The sequence below is a fragment of the Stegastes partitus genome, unplaced genomic scaffold (assembly GCF_000690725.1).
Source record: "Stegastes partitus isolate 25-593 unplaced genomic scaffold, Stegastes_partitus-1.0.2 Scaffold1238, whole genome shotgun sequence".
NCBI classification, from domain to species: Eukaryota; Metazoa; Chordata; class Actinopteri; family Pomacentridae; genus Stegastes; species Stegastes partitus.
This window is the reverse complement of record NW_007578969.1, coordinates 110,490-126,330: the sequence shown is the minus strand read 5'-3', so window position 1 is coordinate 126,330 and position 15,841 is coordinate 110,490. Positions and strand designations below refer to the sequence as shown.

Sequence of the window (15,841 nt, the reverse complement as noted above, 5' to 3'; positions counted from 1 at the left end):
AATGAACACTTTGCATCTTTTGTGTTTCATCTGTACACAAATTGAAAAAGAAATGTGGCCTTTCTGCTGGTCATTAAGAAAAGCTGCAGCACTCCAAATACCACAACTTGTCTGCAAACTTAACAAATTACATACAACTTGTTTATTAGCAAAAACGTTAAACTTTGGCACAAATCTGTTTCCTGCAGCTTCCAGTCTGAGCAAACTGATGACACAGTTCTAAAAGTATTCACCAATCCCCTAATCTAACTTATCAATAAACTACACAGGAGTGTTTTGAACAGCAGCTGCAAGAAGTTTCTCAACAGCTCGTCTCTGTATTTCCCCCAGCAGCCATTGTTAATCACATTAATACACTTTCTCTCTGTGAGGTTCATTGATTCCTTCCCTGGTTATTTGTCTCTGTGTAATGTTTCTGACACTTGTCTCCCCGCATTGACAGACCAGTTAACCTCAGCTGCCGTGTCCACCATCTGCTCCTGACATTCTGTAACCGTGCACTCGTGGTAAGGCTACACTCGGACAACATCGGCCTCGGCTCTCCTGGGAAGGTAAACACACGTACAGTATGCATACATACATCAACAGACGCGCCTTCGGGGGTTTCCTGAGGCGACGGATGTCAGCCTGTCACGCGGGTTACAGCTGACTGTCGCCGCTTTGTCCTCTCTGCTCGCAGCATTTCAATATTCAAGAGGTTTTATTTGTCACATGCTCATACAGTTTGTGCAGCGAGACGCAAAGTGGCTCTTCCTCAAGGCTGTGCAGTGACAATAAGACATTACAAAAGAGCATTCTGTCTAAACTTTGATGATTTTGATGCTCAAGCGCGGTTTAGATCGAGTGTATTCAAGCGTAACAAGCACAAGAACTGCACAGCACCTGATTCTGAGCTTGTTTTCTTCCATTATTTAGCTCAAACGCTCACTTTTCTTTGCTCCTAATGCATGGGTGTGTAGGTTTAAGCGCCTCTTGTCTTCTTTGTCTCTCTCTCTCTTGCCCTGTATCTGGGTGCTGTTGCCTCATCAGACAAACCCTGAAGCTAAAAACATCCCAGAGGGGAAACAATATATGATCACCGCCTGCTTAAACCTCCTCACTGTGTTTTTTCTGTTTTTATCTTTGTGTAAAGGAGCGATGGGGGTGTTGTGCTTCGTGAGGTGACAACATTTCACTTTGCTGCGGATTAATTAGCCTTGAAGATCAAACAACCAGAAGCAGAATGCATGAAAAAAAAAAAAAACCTCATCTACCCTTTTCCCCCCAGAAACAATTAAGATGCTTCCAATCTGTCTGCTACGAACTGCTTTGTGCCATCTGACCGGCCCGCCAGCAGCCACCTTATCGGGGCCGTTAAAGGTATCTCCCCTGGGAACGTCCTCACCATCTGCTTATCCCGCTGAAATCAGAGGCCCGCCTTGACTGGAGCTGTTCTGTCAGAGGTGAGATGTTTCACAAATCAGTCAGCGTCTGATTCGCGATGGACTTGCACAAGAACGTAAACGGCAGATAGGAGCTGAAAAGAGCGATAAGGTGCAGATTAGGATCAGACAGCTGGATTAGAAGCTCTTCCACAGAAGTGTCACATCAGGAGGAAACTGGTCGGATTTTAAACCGGCTTTCCATCGTCTCTTTTATAAAACATGTAAACCAAGAAAAGACGCCTCCCCCCTTAAAACACAATGTCTACTGTCTTTTTAAATATTGATTTTTTTGAATATAAATTAGATATGTACACAAGAAGCATGCTTAAGTGAACATCTTTAGAGGGTTATTACATCATACCAGACTACAGCTGTGTTATTATAAAGCATAAAAGGGAAGAAGCCTCCAAGTCACTTTTATCAATACAAACGTATTCATGTGTAGCAGAGTTAATGATTCCACCTGCCATCTCTTTTCATAATACAGTTATTTGCCTTATTTATAATGGATTTATTTCCCCACTGGGACTGGATGCAATGTTGGGCCCCTGCAGACTTGAGGGGTCAGTAATAAGCTCTGTGTGAAATGATGAATAAGGTTGTTTTAGTGGTACATTTCTGGCCTGTACCGGTGGTGTACTTGGTAAAATATAGTCCAAATGCTTCTGTGACAATAGTGGCTTTTTTATGGAAAACAGCACACCAGGTTACTGGTCTCTGCTAGCTTGATCGTAATTACCAGCCATCCCCGTGATGCTAACAGTTAGCTGAATAACTTCTTCTTCGTTTTAGTAACTCCCGGAGCTTATAATTGTGGTGACGGCTGTGAGACCGAACATCAGTGTCTCTTATCAGTGTCCTGTAAGTTATGAATAAACGGCTGGTTGGAGCCAAAGGACGAGCGTTCTGGATTTGGTGTTTCACACAACGCAGAAGATCGTACACAACCGCTACACATGCATAAGATTAATGACACTCTCACATGCTGATGTTGCTCTGAATTTAACTGCAACAATAATGTGAGATAACACATACAGAAAAATAGCTAGCTTGTGCTACAATATAGAATAGAATATTTTTTATTGATCCCCTATTGGGGAAAATTTACATGCCACAGCAGCATCCAAAAAAATATAGAGAAGAAGTACTAGGAAATAACAATAATTAAGTAATAAAATAAGTATATACACAAGATGACAAAAAATATACAATTGAATGAAAAAAAGATACAATATTTGCACTGAAAAAGAAACAGACTTGTGCTAATATAGCACAACATTATTAACCTAACATCAGATATTTAGCTAGTGCTAGGGCAAGCTAACAGTACATTTATTCGCTTAAGCTAACATCAGCTAGTTAGTTAGAGCTACGGCAAGCTATAACAGCATAACATTATTTTGTGAACATGAAATTAGCTAGTCGTCCAGCAAACTAATATAGCATAGCATTATTAGTTTACGCTAACATCAGCTGGTTAGTTAGTGCTACGGCAAGCCAAAATAGCAAAACATTATGAGCTGAACATAAAGACAGCGAGTTAGCTCGGGCTCCAGCAAACTAATATAGCATAACAATATTAGTTTAGCCCAACATCAGCTAGTTAGCTAATGCTACAGCAAGCTAATGTAGCACAACATTATTAGCTGAACATAAAGTCAACTAGTTAGCTAACGCTACAGCAAGCTAATATAGTATAATTTTATTAGCTGAACATGAAGTCTGATCCTAATGAGGATTAAGCGGTGTATAGATAATGGATGGATGGATGGAAGTCTGATATTTAGCTACAGCAAGCTAATAGCACATGAATCTTCCATACAGCCTATGTTCTAATATAAACGGTACAGAAATGCTAGTATATGTTCATTCTTATAACAAAAAACAACACAGAGGTTTATTTTGTGCTGTCAGGCTATTACATCATATGCTTCTAAAGTCCTTCTTTTGATTTCCTCAGAGCAATAAAATGACTTTAATACTATATAGGGATTAGAACGGTCACTACCATCCAAGAAATGACTGCAAAATGAGGAGGAGGGACAATGTGGTGGATCATGAACCCAGTCACCTTCTATGTTTTCCCCTGTGATATAATACTCACCACCTTTGCTCCTGATGCTGTAACCTGTGCAACGCTGACACCTAGTGGTCGGCGCTGGGACTGCAGCGCAGTTAATCGTGGTTTTCAATGAAAACTATTAAAATTAAGAGTTACACTCTTTTGTCAACAGACAAATTCAAGCTTGTTTTAAAACGCGCGTTATCTGGTTTATTTTATTTTATTTCGCTTGATTGTGTGTGTTTCGTTCCTGTCCCCGGTCAGAAAGCAAAGAGGAACCATCATCTGTTGCTTGTTTCCTCAGGTGGAAGCGGACGAGTCGTCGAAGGAGCAAATCAAAATGGCGAGCCAAGAGGAGTCAGTGAGGGAGTTCGTCGCTGTTACTGATGTGGACGAGGAGAGGGCCCGGTTTTTCCTGGAGTCCGCCGGCTGGAATTTACAGGTACGGCTTCCCTGGTGTTTTTCACAGGGCCAAGTTGGACCTCACGATGGACGATCCGGAGGAAACGGCGGCTACATTACATGTGTCAGACGGATAGCTCGCCGGCTAACGTTAGCCTGTGTTGCCGGTAATTTGTGCAAGTCACCCTTTGACAATGGCTCGGCCGCTTTCTGTCACCAACAGCGGGGCCGTTGTCCGGTCCCTTAGCCCACTCAGTCACGATTACAAGAAATGTTGTCCTCCTATTACAAAGGAGGCTGACGATTCATTTCTGGCTAACGTTGCTCTGCCGGGAGTCCATTGACCCGTGCTAGCTAGCGTTAGCTTGTCACCATATAACAGCAGATTAATGTTGGTTAACGCAGCAAAGTACAGTAGCTAGCATGTAGTGCTGCGGCACTGGCTGTCCAGGTGTTGTGCCAAAGAGTAAATCTCTGCCAAAAACCGAGTGTGTGCAGTTTACATACATCTACAGCTGCTTTAATCTGGATCAAATGTCACAATGGGCAAATGCTAAGAACTTTATGGATGCAGTCAAAGCAAAAGTGAAGCTTTGGCGTTTCTTGTAAACGAAAAAATGCTACCAAAGAAATGTAAGAAGTTTATTGTGTAATCAGGCCTGACAGTTAGGATGACTAAAGGAAAAGGTGTAGCATTGTTTCTGTTTGGTATGTCTAATACTCCTGGTCATATTTGGAGACTAAACTGTAATTTATATGTAAAATAAAGACTCTTGTGTGTGTTTTGCAATTATTCTATGAGCTATATTCTATGAGGCGTTGCTTTAAAACTGTCAGGAATATAATGAAGTAGTTTTTGTGCATTCATAACATTTCAGTCACAATGTTGGGCCTCCAGTCAGTGTTTAGCAGGTAGGAAACTGCATTATATGAGTTTAATCAGTCTTTTAAAGTGGTTTCAACTTGGAAAAAAACAACCAAATTGCTTGTAATGAAGGACACAGAGCAGGTAAAGTAACGTGGAGACAGGAGAATAAATCCTCCTGCAAACAGTCATCAGTTTTTCACAGGCGATCTCTTCTTGGCTCAGTGTCGTGCCAAAAAGTGATTTAGCCTCCACAGGATCTATTATCCTTGTGTTTCTGCGTTGCTTTACCCGTCCTGTTCCCTGGATTATTACCAGTCCAGTTCCTTTTAGCTGCTGAAACAGCTTTAAAGGACTAACTCAAGTCACATATTGTGATTGTCGCTCCTGCATTCTGACTGAGAAGTTATTAGTGCATCAGAATGACTTGATGTGATTCCTGATGGGTAGATTTTCAAGAATATAGCTCATATGATAACTGCAGAAGAGGTTATTTCTCTGAATCATGTTAATTACAGTCTACATAACAGTGTTTGACATGTCGAAGACATAGAGCCAAAACATTGTGAGCAATATTATAATATTGCCTAAAAGCATCTATAACACATGTCTGATTATGACGTTAACATTTGTCACAATTAGTCATTTACAAGAAACAGTAAAGTTTCACAGAGGCATACCTTTGCTGACACCACAGTGTGTATTTACGAGTTAACATTGTAATAAAGCAGTTATAGATGCATATAAACTGAGCAATACAGCTTTAACAGGAGGTGCACAGTCCCACCGACAGCAGCCATTCTTTGGATGATAATCACTTTTCTTTTGGCACAACACCCGTGAAGTTAAACGTTGTGTTGTCGGCAAAATGAAGCCCTTACTCGCACTGTTTGTGGAGTCTAATACTACAAAAATGAAACCAGAAGTTAGATATAGTTGGAATGTCCTCTGCTCCACCAGCACTTCCAGCGTTACAGGAGAAACAGAGAAAATAAATCAGTCAGTCCTGTGGTGTAAATACAGAATTATAGCCCTTGATGAAGAAAGTCGTTTTCTTTTATTTTGATGGTCACAGACCCCTGATTTCATCACCTTTTGTCATGTGTTTTCCCTCCTCCTGCCACAGACCCCCGATTCCACCCCCTGTTGTTCATTGTCCCCTTACTTCCTGCCATCTGATTAGCAACTGTATGCTATCAGAACCCCGACTCCACCACCCGTCTGGTCACCAGACTCCGATTTCATCCCCTGTGGTTCATTGCCCCCCTTACCTCTGGTCATTTGATTAGCAACTGTATGTTAATTTGCTGCTATTCACCTCTGTATTTACATACAGGCCCCCCTACCCTCTGACTCACAGTATGAATGTGTGACTCTGGAGATGTTCAGGGTCGGTCCACCTTCACAGACTCATGCTCTGTGTTGGTGAGCCCACCGTATACCGGAATACTAATAAACACCCACTACAGCAAACCTCACATGAGGACTATGAGTAAAAATTTCTTCAACACCCTCCTTGGTGCTTGACACGAGAACATGCCGGAACTTCAGACATTAATGGGAGTTAATGTAGCTCTTGACTGAGGTGTTGCCCAAACAGTCACCAGTAATAATTGCCACTTGTCAGATAATAACTTATTTATGAGCTGTCTGTCAGGGTTTCAATGTCACATTATCATATTTGTTTTGCCTCCTCTCAGCTTGCGCTCGCCAGTTTCTTTGAGGATGGCGCTGATGACGACATCGTGACGCTTCCTCAGCCTGAGGGAGGCTCCTCAGTGTCCCGGTCTGCAGGGCCCAGGTAGAGTCTCCATCCCGCCAGAGCTTTTATTACCACCACACTTTGTTCTGGTGAAAATACACTGTCATATTTATACTAGAACAGTGTTTGTTTGTCGTGATGTGATTCTGTAACACAACATATCAAACACACCGTCGTCTTTGTGCACAGCAGTCAGCCCAGAGTAACCTCCTTCAGAGATCTGATGCATGAGGCAGAGGACGAGAGTGATGAGGAGGAAGGCCAGAGGTAAGTTATTTATCTTTAATGAATGTGTCACTTTACTTGAAACCGCCAGATGAAGCAATAAGGTCATAAAGGGGCTATTTGATATAGAAAAGCTTTCACGGCCCTGGTTGGGATTCACTGTCGTACTCAAGGACACTTCAGAGCTTTAGAGAGATTAAAGTGGGCAAGTAAGAAAACAGAAAGACATCGTCCAGCTGATGTTTGTGTTGCAGCAGCTGTTTAAGGTCTTTGTTCTTCTCCTAAGTGGCTGTGAGTCTTGTTAAAGGCTGTATCATGGCTGCCTTTCACAGCCATACAGCCTCACAGTGTCTGGATGGTGAAAGTCCCCCCTCGTGGGTGTGATTCCAGAATGCACCAAACTATTTTTGGTCTCACCTCATTCACCGGTGGCTTTCTGCAGCATCAACAGATTCTGCTGCCGGGGCAGTGCAGTGGACTGGCTGTTGAGGGACTGTGTGGGGGGCTCTTAGTGCATTTTTATTACATCCATAAAAACGAACTGAGCTCAAGAACAGTAATTGTTCAATCCAGAGCCAATTATGGGATCATGCATAATTTACATTACTCCTAGTTCTGTTTGGTGGAACATTTACTGAATTTCAATAGTTTGTTTTGGTTTCTCTCTGGAGTTTTATGTGAGAAACTTCGCTTCGTTAGCTTGCAATTATCATTTGACCAAGATTCTATAAATATAGGACTGAGGCTTCATTCCTTTGTGTGTTTTTTGTTCTCCTCCTGCCAGATGACTGACAGTAAAATAGCATAACAGGAGTTATGTAATGCAGCGCTGGTATCGACTGAGTGATATTGATTATGTGGCTCAGGTGACTTGTTCATAGTGTTTATCATCTCGTCTCTTATCTACGCTGTAGATTCAGTACTTAGCTCCAAGTCAATAATGTGCTGACGTTCAGTGCACAGTAGCAGGCAAAGGTTTGGGCTGTTATGTACCACATTTGGATTTACGGCAATTTTAGATTCTTTATAGGAGCTTCCTTCTGCTCTGGTAACACCTCTGCTCAACCAGCTTCATGAGATCTTCTCCAGTGTTGGAGTTCCCACATACGCTGGGCTCTTGTTCTGCGCTCCAGCTCTTCCCAACCTCTCTGAGTTGTGTTTAGGTGGGTGATTGTGGAGGTCAGATGCTGCACTCCGACTCTGCGTCTTGGTCAGAGCCTGGAGGTTTGTTGTGGTAGCCATGTTGGATTCACAGTCTGTACCACACATGCACATTATATCCGTTCCACTTCTCTGGAGGTCCAGCTTTGAGCTGGCCTAATGTCTGTTTCCTGGATTTGTTGTTGTTTTTTGTTGTACTGTGGATTACTAGAGTAGTTGGATGGCAGTAACAAGGCCTACCTGTTACCTGAAAACCATTCCAGGTGACAAACTCAGCTGGAGCTGGTTACGATAGCGTTTGGAAAGCTGGATTCATGGTTGAGGCAAGGCTTTTAACTGGAGTTCACCTGCGTGGATTCTTAGTCATCCAGGTCATGGTAATCCTGGGAGCTTCAGTTGAAAGCAGCTGTACTTTTTTTTAGGTTCTTGAAGACCAGAGCTGAAGAAGCCTCTCGGGTAAGAGGTGAAACGTCTTCAAGAACCTAAAATAGACGTCCAGTTGCTTTCTACTGAAGCTCTGAGGATTAAGTGGAGTCCCATCGTAGGTTTTCATTTGTAAGTGTTGGATTTCTTCCAGCGATGTCTGCAGCACGAGATTGATGATCTGTTGTCAGTCTTTGTTGTCCTTTAGTCGTGTTTCCCACATCAACTGTGTTTGTCTCATTACTCAGTATGAGACTGTTCTGGGAATTGTCTGTATTCAGTCACTTTGATGGCAGCGAGGAGGAGGTCTGCGGTAGAGATGTCTTCGTTAGTTGTGTCCTGCTGACACAGAGACGTTATCTGAGCGTTTTTTCAACTTGCCTCATGTTGTCTTCCTCATCAAAGCACCACAAACCACAGCTCTTGTTGTGCTTGCTTGTCTGTGGCTGCATGTTTGTGGAGGTACATGTAGGTGTAGCCTCTGAAAGCAGGAATGATGTTAGTCTTTGAATCTTGTCTGTAAAGCAGCATCTGGACGAACCGGTCACATGCATCTACCTGGAGTACACTGAGCTTCACATAGGTCACCAGGTAGCCAGTTTTATAGAAATGGAAGAGTAAAAATATAAACAAGGGAGAGGAGACGTGTGATTTTTGGGGCTGTCAGATGTGAGAGAAACATGGTTAAAGCACAAACATGACAACAGTACTGTGACTGATTTCAGGTGCAAAGACGTTTGACAAAATCTGAATTTGAGGACGTAAACGCCACAATTCGACCGCTGCAATGGTCTCCATCTACACACAAACCAGTCAGACTGTGATGTAAAATACGCACAAATTAACCTCACACTCAATTTGTAAATGGTGCATTTCATGTTGTACTGTTATCCTTGGACAAGACCTGCTTTATCATGAGCTTGATCTCCTCTTTGGAGGTCTTCCAGTGCATTTAAGTGTCCACACTATGATCAAAGCTTGTATATTGTTTTAATATAAGATAAGATCGGCCCTAAATAATCCCACAGTGGGGACATTTGCAGGATTACAGCAGCAAAGATGGTGCAAAAGTTTAGGAAATGTACTGCAAAAATAAACCAAGACATAAATACTAATTATAGGAAACACAGTATTGTACATGCCAGTGGTGTTGCTCAGATTGTTGACATAAGTATAAATATTACACAGATTTTGTATGTAATAGTAAAACAGTTTCATAATAAAAATTAATGATGTACAGTCCTACAGAGTTTATTAGACTCGTATCTCACAGTGAACCTTTTTATTGCAGCCTTTAGTGGCTTCTACCTTTAGAGTGCTTACTGTGCGTTATCTGTATTGTAAAAACCATCTTTATCATCACCCCGGCAGGTTTTTTGCGGGGGGATCAGAGCGCAGCGGGCAGCAGATCGTCGGGCCTCCCAAGAAGAAGAGCTCCAATGAAGTGGTGGAGGATCTGTTCAAGGGGGCCAGAGAACATGGAGCTGTGCCTTTGGACCGGACTGGGAGAGGACCAGGAGAACCCAGCAAAGCCAAGGTGCAGTGAAGCCCATCAGAACAACGCTGATGTGCTTTAGTCTCTGCTTCTCTGTTGTCGTATTTCCTGTCAGACAGAAATAATTAGTTCATGTTTATAATCCTCTTGTCGTTTGTTGTGTTTTTGTCGTCTCCCAGGCCTTCGTCGGTGGAGGTTACAGGCTAGGAGCAGCTCCCGAGGAGGAGTCGACCTACGTGGCTGGAGAGAGGCATTCCTCCAACAGCCAGCAGGACGTGAGTTCACATCCTGCTTCTTGTTTCGCTGCCGTTGTTGACTAGTCGATTCCTCTGAAGTAGATGTCAGCCACTAGAAAGCTGTTGAGTTTGTGGCAATAAAACCAGACAGAGCAACAGATGGGGAATGTTTGATTCTCCTCCAGTCGGTTTACTAATCATTAATCTGAAGCTATTCCTGCTTCTGTGAGTGAAATCATGCAACACTTTGCAGGTAGAAAGCTGGGACGATGTTTTGGTGTATTCATAAAACATCCCAAAGCTAAAAGACGTGTTACTCCTCAGTTCAGGAGTCCTAATGTTTTGGTCTGAGCATAGTTCATATTAATATTATTATTAATGCATATTAGCACTAAACGTAGTTCAGACGTGCCCTACGCCACTAATGTGAGTCAAATCCAGTACAGCCAGTCTGCAGCTCAGAATATCTCAGCTGTCTGTCCGAAGTATTTATCAAATATGTCGTTTATCCATATATTACAGAGGTTTTGCACACATAAATGTGTTTTTTTTTAGCTGTAAACTAAATAAAATGGCTCTACTGTGATGACACAAAATGATTAATAACACAATTTAAATTTAAAAAAGGCTTTTAATGGGTTCAAAATGTGTCAACACGCTATCAAGGACCAATGCTGACGTAGAGTCAAACGTTTAGGACTCCTCTATGTGATGAAAGTCATATAAAAAATATAAATAAAAAACAATGCTAATGCTCAGAGATGCCTCTCGTAGCCCGGTCACATCAGGGGCTATGAAATAAAAATGTGTTTAGTAAAATATTAATAGTATTTAAAGCCTTTTTTTTTCCCAGTATTTGAAACGTCTGTGAGCACATGTTGATTCCATGTTTTTAAATTTTTTTAAGTTATTTAATCAGAGAAATTCAACTTTAATTTAACTTTTATATGATTCGTGCCCTTATGACCTGTTATACGGTACAGAAGATATTATTTTAGTTCTCTCTTTCTCGTCATGTTCTGTTTCCATCAGGGTGCAGAACTTTATATTGCAGTAAAAAAATAATAATTTTGATTGCTCGAAGTTGGGTTAGTAATGTTTGACATAAAGGCAGGTGAGGGGCTCTGGCTACTTCCTGTAACCCATACAGTTATAGTACAGGACAACTTAAAAGAGTAAAACCTTTTTTATTATGATCGTAGCTGCAGAGGAACAACGTCTGACCTCCAAGTGCAGCAGTTGTGTGTTTATACTGTATCTATACGTGTGTGTGTGTGTTTTAGGTCCATGTGGTGCTGAAGCTGTGGAAGACGGGTTTCAGTCTGGACAACGGTGAACTCAGAAACTACAACGATCCTGGAAACGCCAACTTCCTCGAGGCGATCAGACGGGGGTGAGAACAGCTGAGCTCAGAGTTGCTCACAGATGTTTGAGGTTGAACACTCAGAGTAAACGTGTTCATGTTGGGATAAGATTCATGTTCCTGCACTCGTTACAAGCCCTGATGGATGTGATTCAGCCCCTCTGTTCGCCCGTTTGCAGGGAGATTCCTCTGGAGCTGAGGCAGCGGTCTCGAGGCGGGCAGGTCAACCTGGACATGGAGGACCACCGGGATGAGGACTTCTCCAAACCCAAGTTGGCCTTCAAAGCCTTCGAAGGCGAAGGACAGAAGCTGGGAAGGTGAGAGCGATGCTGCTGCTGCCACACGACGTTGTTTCTGTTGCAGAAGCAGCTCTAAATACATGCAAGGAAACCAGTTCTACTTGTTTATGAACATTAATCATCTGTAGTCTCAGTGTTGACTTTGAGTCAGGATTTATTATTATGACTCTTTAGCTGCATGTTTCCGTAACAATCACAGCTTTATCTGCTCATTCAGTAAAATCATGACACATCAGCAGCACCTGAAACAAACCAAATCACAAAGCAATCCATTTAAATTCACATGTGCACTGTAGATTAAACTCTATCGCCATACCATTTAAAAAAATAAAATATAAAATGCGTGGACTGAGTGCATTCTTTGTCAAAGAGTACGTTTCAGTAAGTTACAGTTATTAAGCTACTTAGTCCTACTAACCCCACAGTGGAAGATCTCTAAGAGCAGCTCGTGACTAATCACACGGAGGCTCAGCAGGAAAAACAGTAATCTGCACGTCTGGAAAAGTCTTAAATTCCCTGAATTCAATTCCTTAAATCGGACCGTAGGAGGTATTAGCAAGTCCTAAATTTCGGCCTGCTTTAGACGCCATCGATAGTTTTGTAGATTTAGATTTGTGTCGTATGAGTTTGCAGGAGGTTGTACGTCTAGTGGCAACGTATCTGTGGGTTTAAATTGACTTCACACTTCTTAAGTCTTTTTTTTTTTTTTTTTTAAATTCCTCACCAGGGAAACTTACAATATGACAAATTTACCGTCTTAAATATCCTGATTTTTCTATCAGTGGGGATGTTGGATATGACGGGCTTTAACTGTGTGGTTTTGCAGCTGATGGGGCAAATTCTACACCTGTACAGTACATTTGTTATTTCTTTTGAATCCTTTTTTGTGGGGTTTCATTTTTGCAAACACTAATTCTGTCTACAGTATCTAAGAACTACGTCGTCTCATAACGCATAAGGCAGCGCGCACTGATTGTTGCACCAAAAAACATGATTATTTACTTGTATCTTACTATTTTATGCAAAATTTTATACTGTAAGAGACCAAATAAAACAAAAACGGGGGCTCAGACTTCAGAGAGCGGATGAGAGCTTTTAAAACAAAGTGTAAATAGAATCAGGGAGAGGGAAAAAAAAAGAGGAAAGAAATTACATCAAATATGTTGTGGGGGTGTCGCATAGCTGCAACATTCAGAGTTCAGTTTGTGGACCTTTTGTTACTGTCGTCAGCTGTAAGTTGTATAAAGGCATGAATGTATTCCTATATCTGAGCTGCTGCTTTCCACAGAGCAGCAGTCATGTGTAATTAGAATTTTATAAACGGTTATTTAATCTGCACGAAATCTTTAATGTCTCAGCAGCATTTAAAGTGACCAGAGTTTATGTTTTATATATTAGAAAATTGTGGTTCTGTAACATCCTATCAGGCGTTTAAAGGCAGTTAACAGAGTGAGACCACCTGACTGTTACACATCAGCTCCACAACATGTATTTTTCAGCATCAAGCTGAAGTAAAGACTCACGTTTCCTCCCTCCAGTGCCACTCCAGAGTTGGTTTCAGCTCCAGCCACCTCCCAGCAGGTCCAGGCGGCCAACGAGGCCCAGGCCAGCGCCTCGGTGACCGTCGACCCCTCGCAGCCCGTCACCAACATTCAGATCCGGCTGGCCGACGGCGGCAGGCTGGTCCAGAAGTTCAACCATACCCACAGGTGACTGATTCGCTCCTCGTTGGCAGCTTGGTCCGTTGGAGTTAGTTCTGTTTGCTATTTAAGAGAGATGGGCAGGTATTTGTTCAAGTGCTTTAAAATGGAAAGAAATCAATCATGCAATTTGGTTCCCTTATAGATTTATTAAAAGTTTTCTGGAAATATGACAAAACCTGCTGGTCAACAGTATACATACAGCACTGCTCATATTTGGTTAGACGTCCGTCCCTCAGTGAGGCACTTTTGTAGCCGTCTACAAGCTCCTGGGTGCATTAAATTTCTTGGCTTTCCGACAGACTCGTTTGCTCTGTACAGTCCTCAGGTTTAGTCACGGCTTGAGTGGATGCCGATTATTGCAGATCAAGAAAGGCAGAGAACTGATATTTGGACGTTAGATGTTAGACATTGGATGCAACTTAAATTAACTCTCAACTACAGATTACATAAACAGTATATTTGCAACCTGACGTTATCCATGCTTCCTCCGTAACCCTCTCTCGTGTCCCGCTGGGCCCTCAGGGTGTCGGACCTGCGGCAGTTCGTGGTGGCCGCCCGGCCCGCCATGGCCGCCAGAGAGTTCGTCCTCATGACCACCTTCCCCAACAAGGAGCTGTCGGACGAGGGCCAGACGCTGCTGCAGGCCAACCTCCTGAACGCCGTCATCGTCCAGCGACTACAGTGAGAGCGGGGGAGGCCGACCTCCTCCCCCCCGACTCCCCCCCTCTCCCCGGTGGTGAGGCTGAGCAACTGCAGCCCCGAGAAACCTGCTGCCCCTTCTGAGGGAGGAGAAAACACGGACTTATGTATGGACTTCTAATTTCTGATTTTTTGTTTTTCTAAAGTGAAATGTAACGCTCTGCTCCCCTGCCCTCCCCTCCCCTCTCCCCCTCCCTCACCACTCTCACCCTCCCCGTCTGTGGCCTGTAGCAGACGGCAACGAGGGCTAAAAAGGAAACTAAAAACCTCCCAGAATGGAACAGAGTTCTTTTAGGAGCCTCTCGGAAAGCCTGCGGATGCTGCTTGAACAGCGGTTTTGCGATGAGTCCAGGTCCAGCTTTCTGAGCGGCAGTTTGGTTGCAGAGATGTTTCGCTAAAACCGCCTCTACTCTCCATTAACCCGCTCCTTACGTCTATTAATCCGGCCCTTCAGCTACGTTTACGATCAGGTTCTGTGGCTTCAGCAGATCCACGCAGCGGCAGATTCACACCTCGTTTCTGTCTCGACAGCACAAACCATGAGAAAAAAAAGTACGTGTTGATGGTGTGGTTTTGTACACGTTTTCCATTTCTCCCCACATGTTGTTATTATTCCTGGAGAGAGAGAAGTGTGACGACGTGACGAAACACTGGCTTTTCTTTTTTTCTCCAAACCAACTTATACCAGTAGCCTTACTCTCCTTTGTCCACCTCCAGAACCAACACCTGCCCCCTTTTGTTCAGATGAAGATGGAGTTATTTTTTTAAAATGCCTTCTCCCCCGCCCCTCCACCACCTCTGTTTCTTTCTTTTTTTTTTTTTCCTTTTCAGATTGTAGGCTTGTCCCCAGCTAGACAGTGGCATTTTGATATCGTGTAACATGACGACCAGTTACACACGGCTTTATTACCAAACCAATGGTTGAGCAACAGAACACATAGATTGTAAACACTGGTTTGTAGTTGTGGAATCTGAATTCCTCTGATACACTGACATCTTCTATGCATCCTGGGGCAACACAGAACTATGTTTGGACCTCTGGTAAAATAAATCCATTTTATGGTTGATGTATAAAGAACTCACCGTCTCGTGTTTTTATTTCAGGAGGATTTTTAAATGAGAACTCTTAACGATCATGTCGACCTTTTGGATCGAGGCAGATTCATCTTTACTGTCATGACACAATGTGTAGTTCGCACATTAGAAAAGCCGATAAATGGACATGCATATAAAACCTCTGACAAAAAGGCAGCTGCATCGGTTTGAAAGTGCCGCTTAAAAATTAAATCTAAATAAGGAAAGAGTTCTATCAGTGTATGTGCTGCATCATTGTTAGATATTTTACAGTGAAGGAGGGAAAAGGCTGGTCTTCAGTGTTTTCTCATTATTTAATTATCAGTGCATTTATGTGAACTTTGGACATTTGCTTAATTTTGGAAATCTTACTTGTTTTCCTGAGCGGCTCTGTGGTGCAGTGGTTTAAACTGGCGCCTCACAGGAAGTACTTGTTGGTCATTGCATGTTCTCCCAGTGTCTGCATGGGTCCTCCGGGTTCCTCCCACAGTCCAGAGACATGCATGTAGGTTAACAGGTTATTCTAAACAGGCTGCAGGTGTGAGAGTTTATGGTCTGTTTGTAGTAGCCCAGTGTTAGCTTAAACAGGCTGCAGCTCCAAGTCGCCCTCTGCTGGATGAAGTAGGAAGAGCTGATAGATGGACGGTT

The 15,841-nt window shown here is 42.8% G+C and overlaps 1 protein-coding gene across 2 annotated transcripts; it reads left to right on the top strand.

Annotated features, from left to right (window-relative positions):
- Positions 1–3,816: 3,816 nt before the first annotated feature.
- nsfl1c (NSFL1 (p97) cofactor (p47)) lies at positions 3,817–15,197 on the top strand. 2 transcript variants are annotated; one of them, XM_008297696.1, is made up of 9 exons: positions 3,817–3,928; positions 6,454–6,554; positions 6,708–6,782; positions 9,696–9,861; positions 9,999–10,094; positions 11,339–11,448; positions 11,598–11,735; positions 13,256–13,426; positions 13,943–15,197. In XM_008297696.1, the coding sequence occupies exons 1-9, from the start codon at positions 3,827–3,829 to the stop codon at positions 14,103–14,105; spliced, it is 1,122 nt and encodes a 373-aa protein (XP_008295918.1). In that variant the 5' UTR covers positions 3,817–3,826; the 3' UTR covers positions 14,106–15,197. The 2 variants fall into 2 exon arrangements, with proteins under 2 accessions (XP_008295918.1, XP_008295917.1); XM_008297695.1 differs by having other exon boundaries at positions 6,705–6,782.
- The last annotated feature ends 644 nt before the right edge of the window (positions 15,198–15,841 follow it).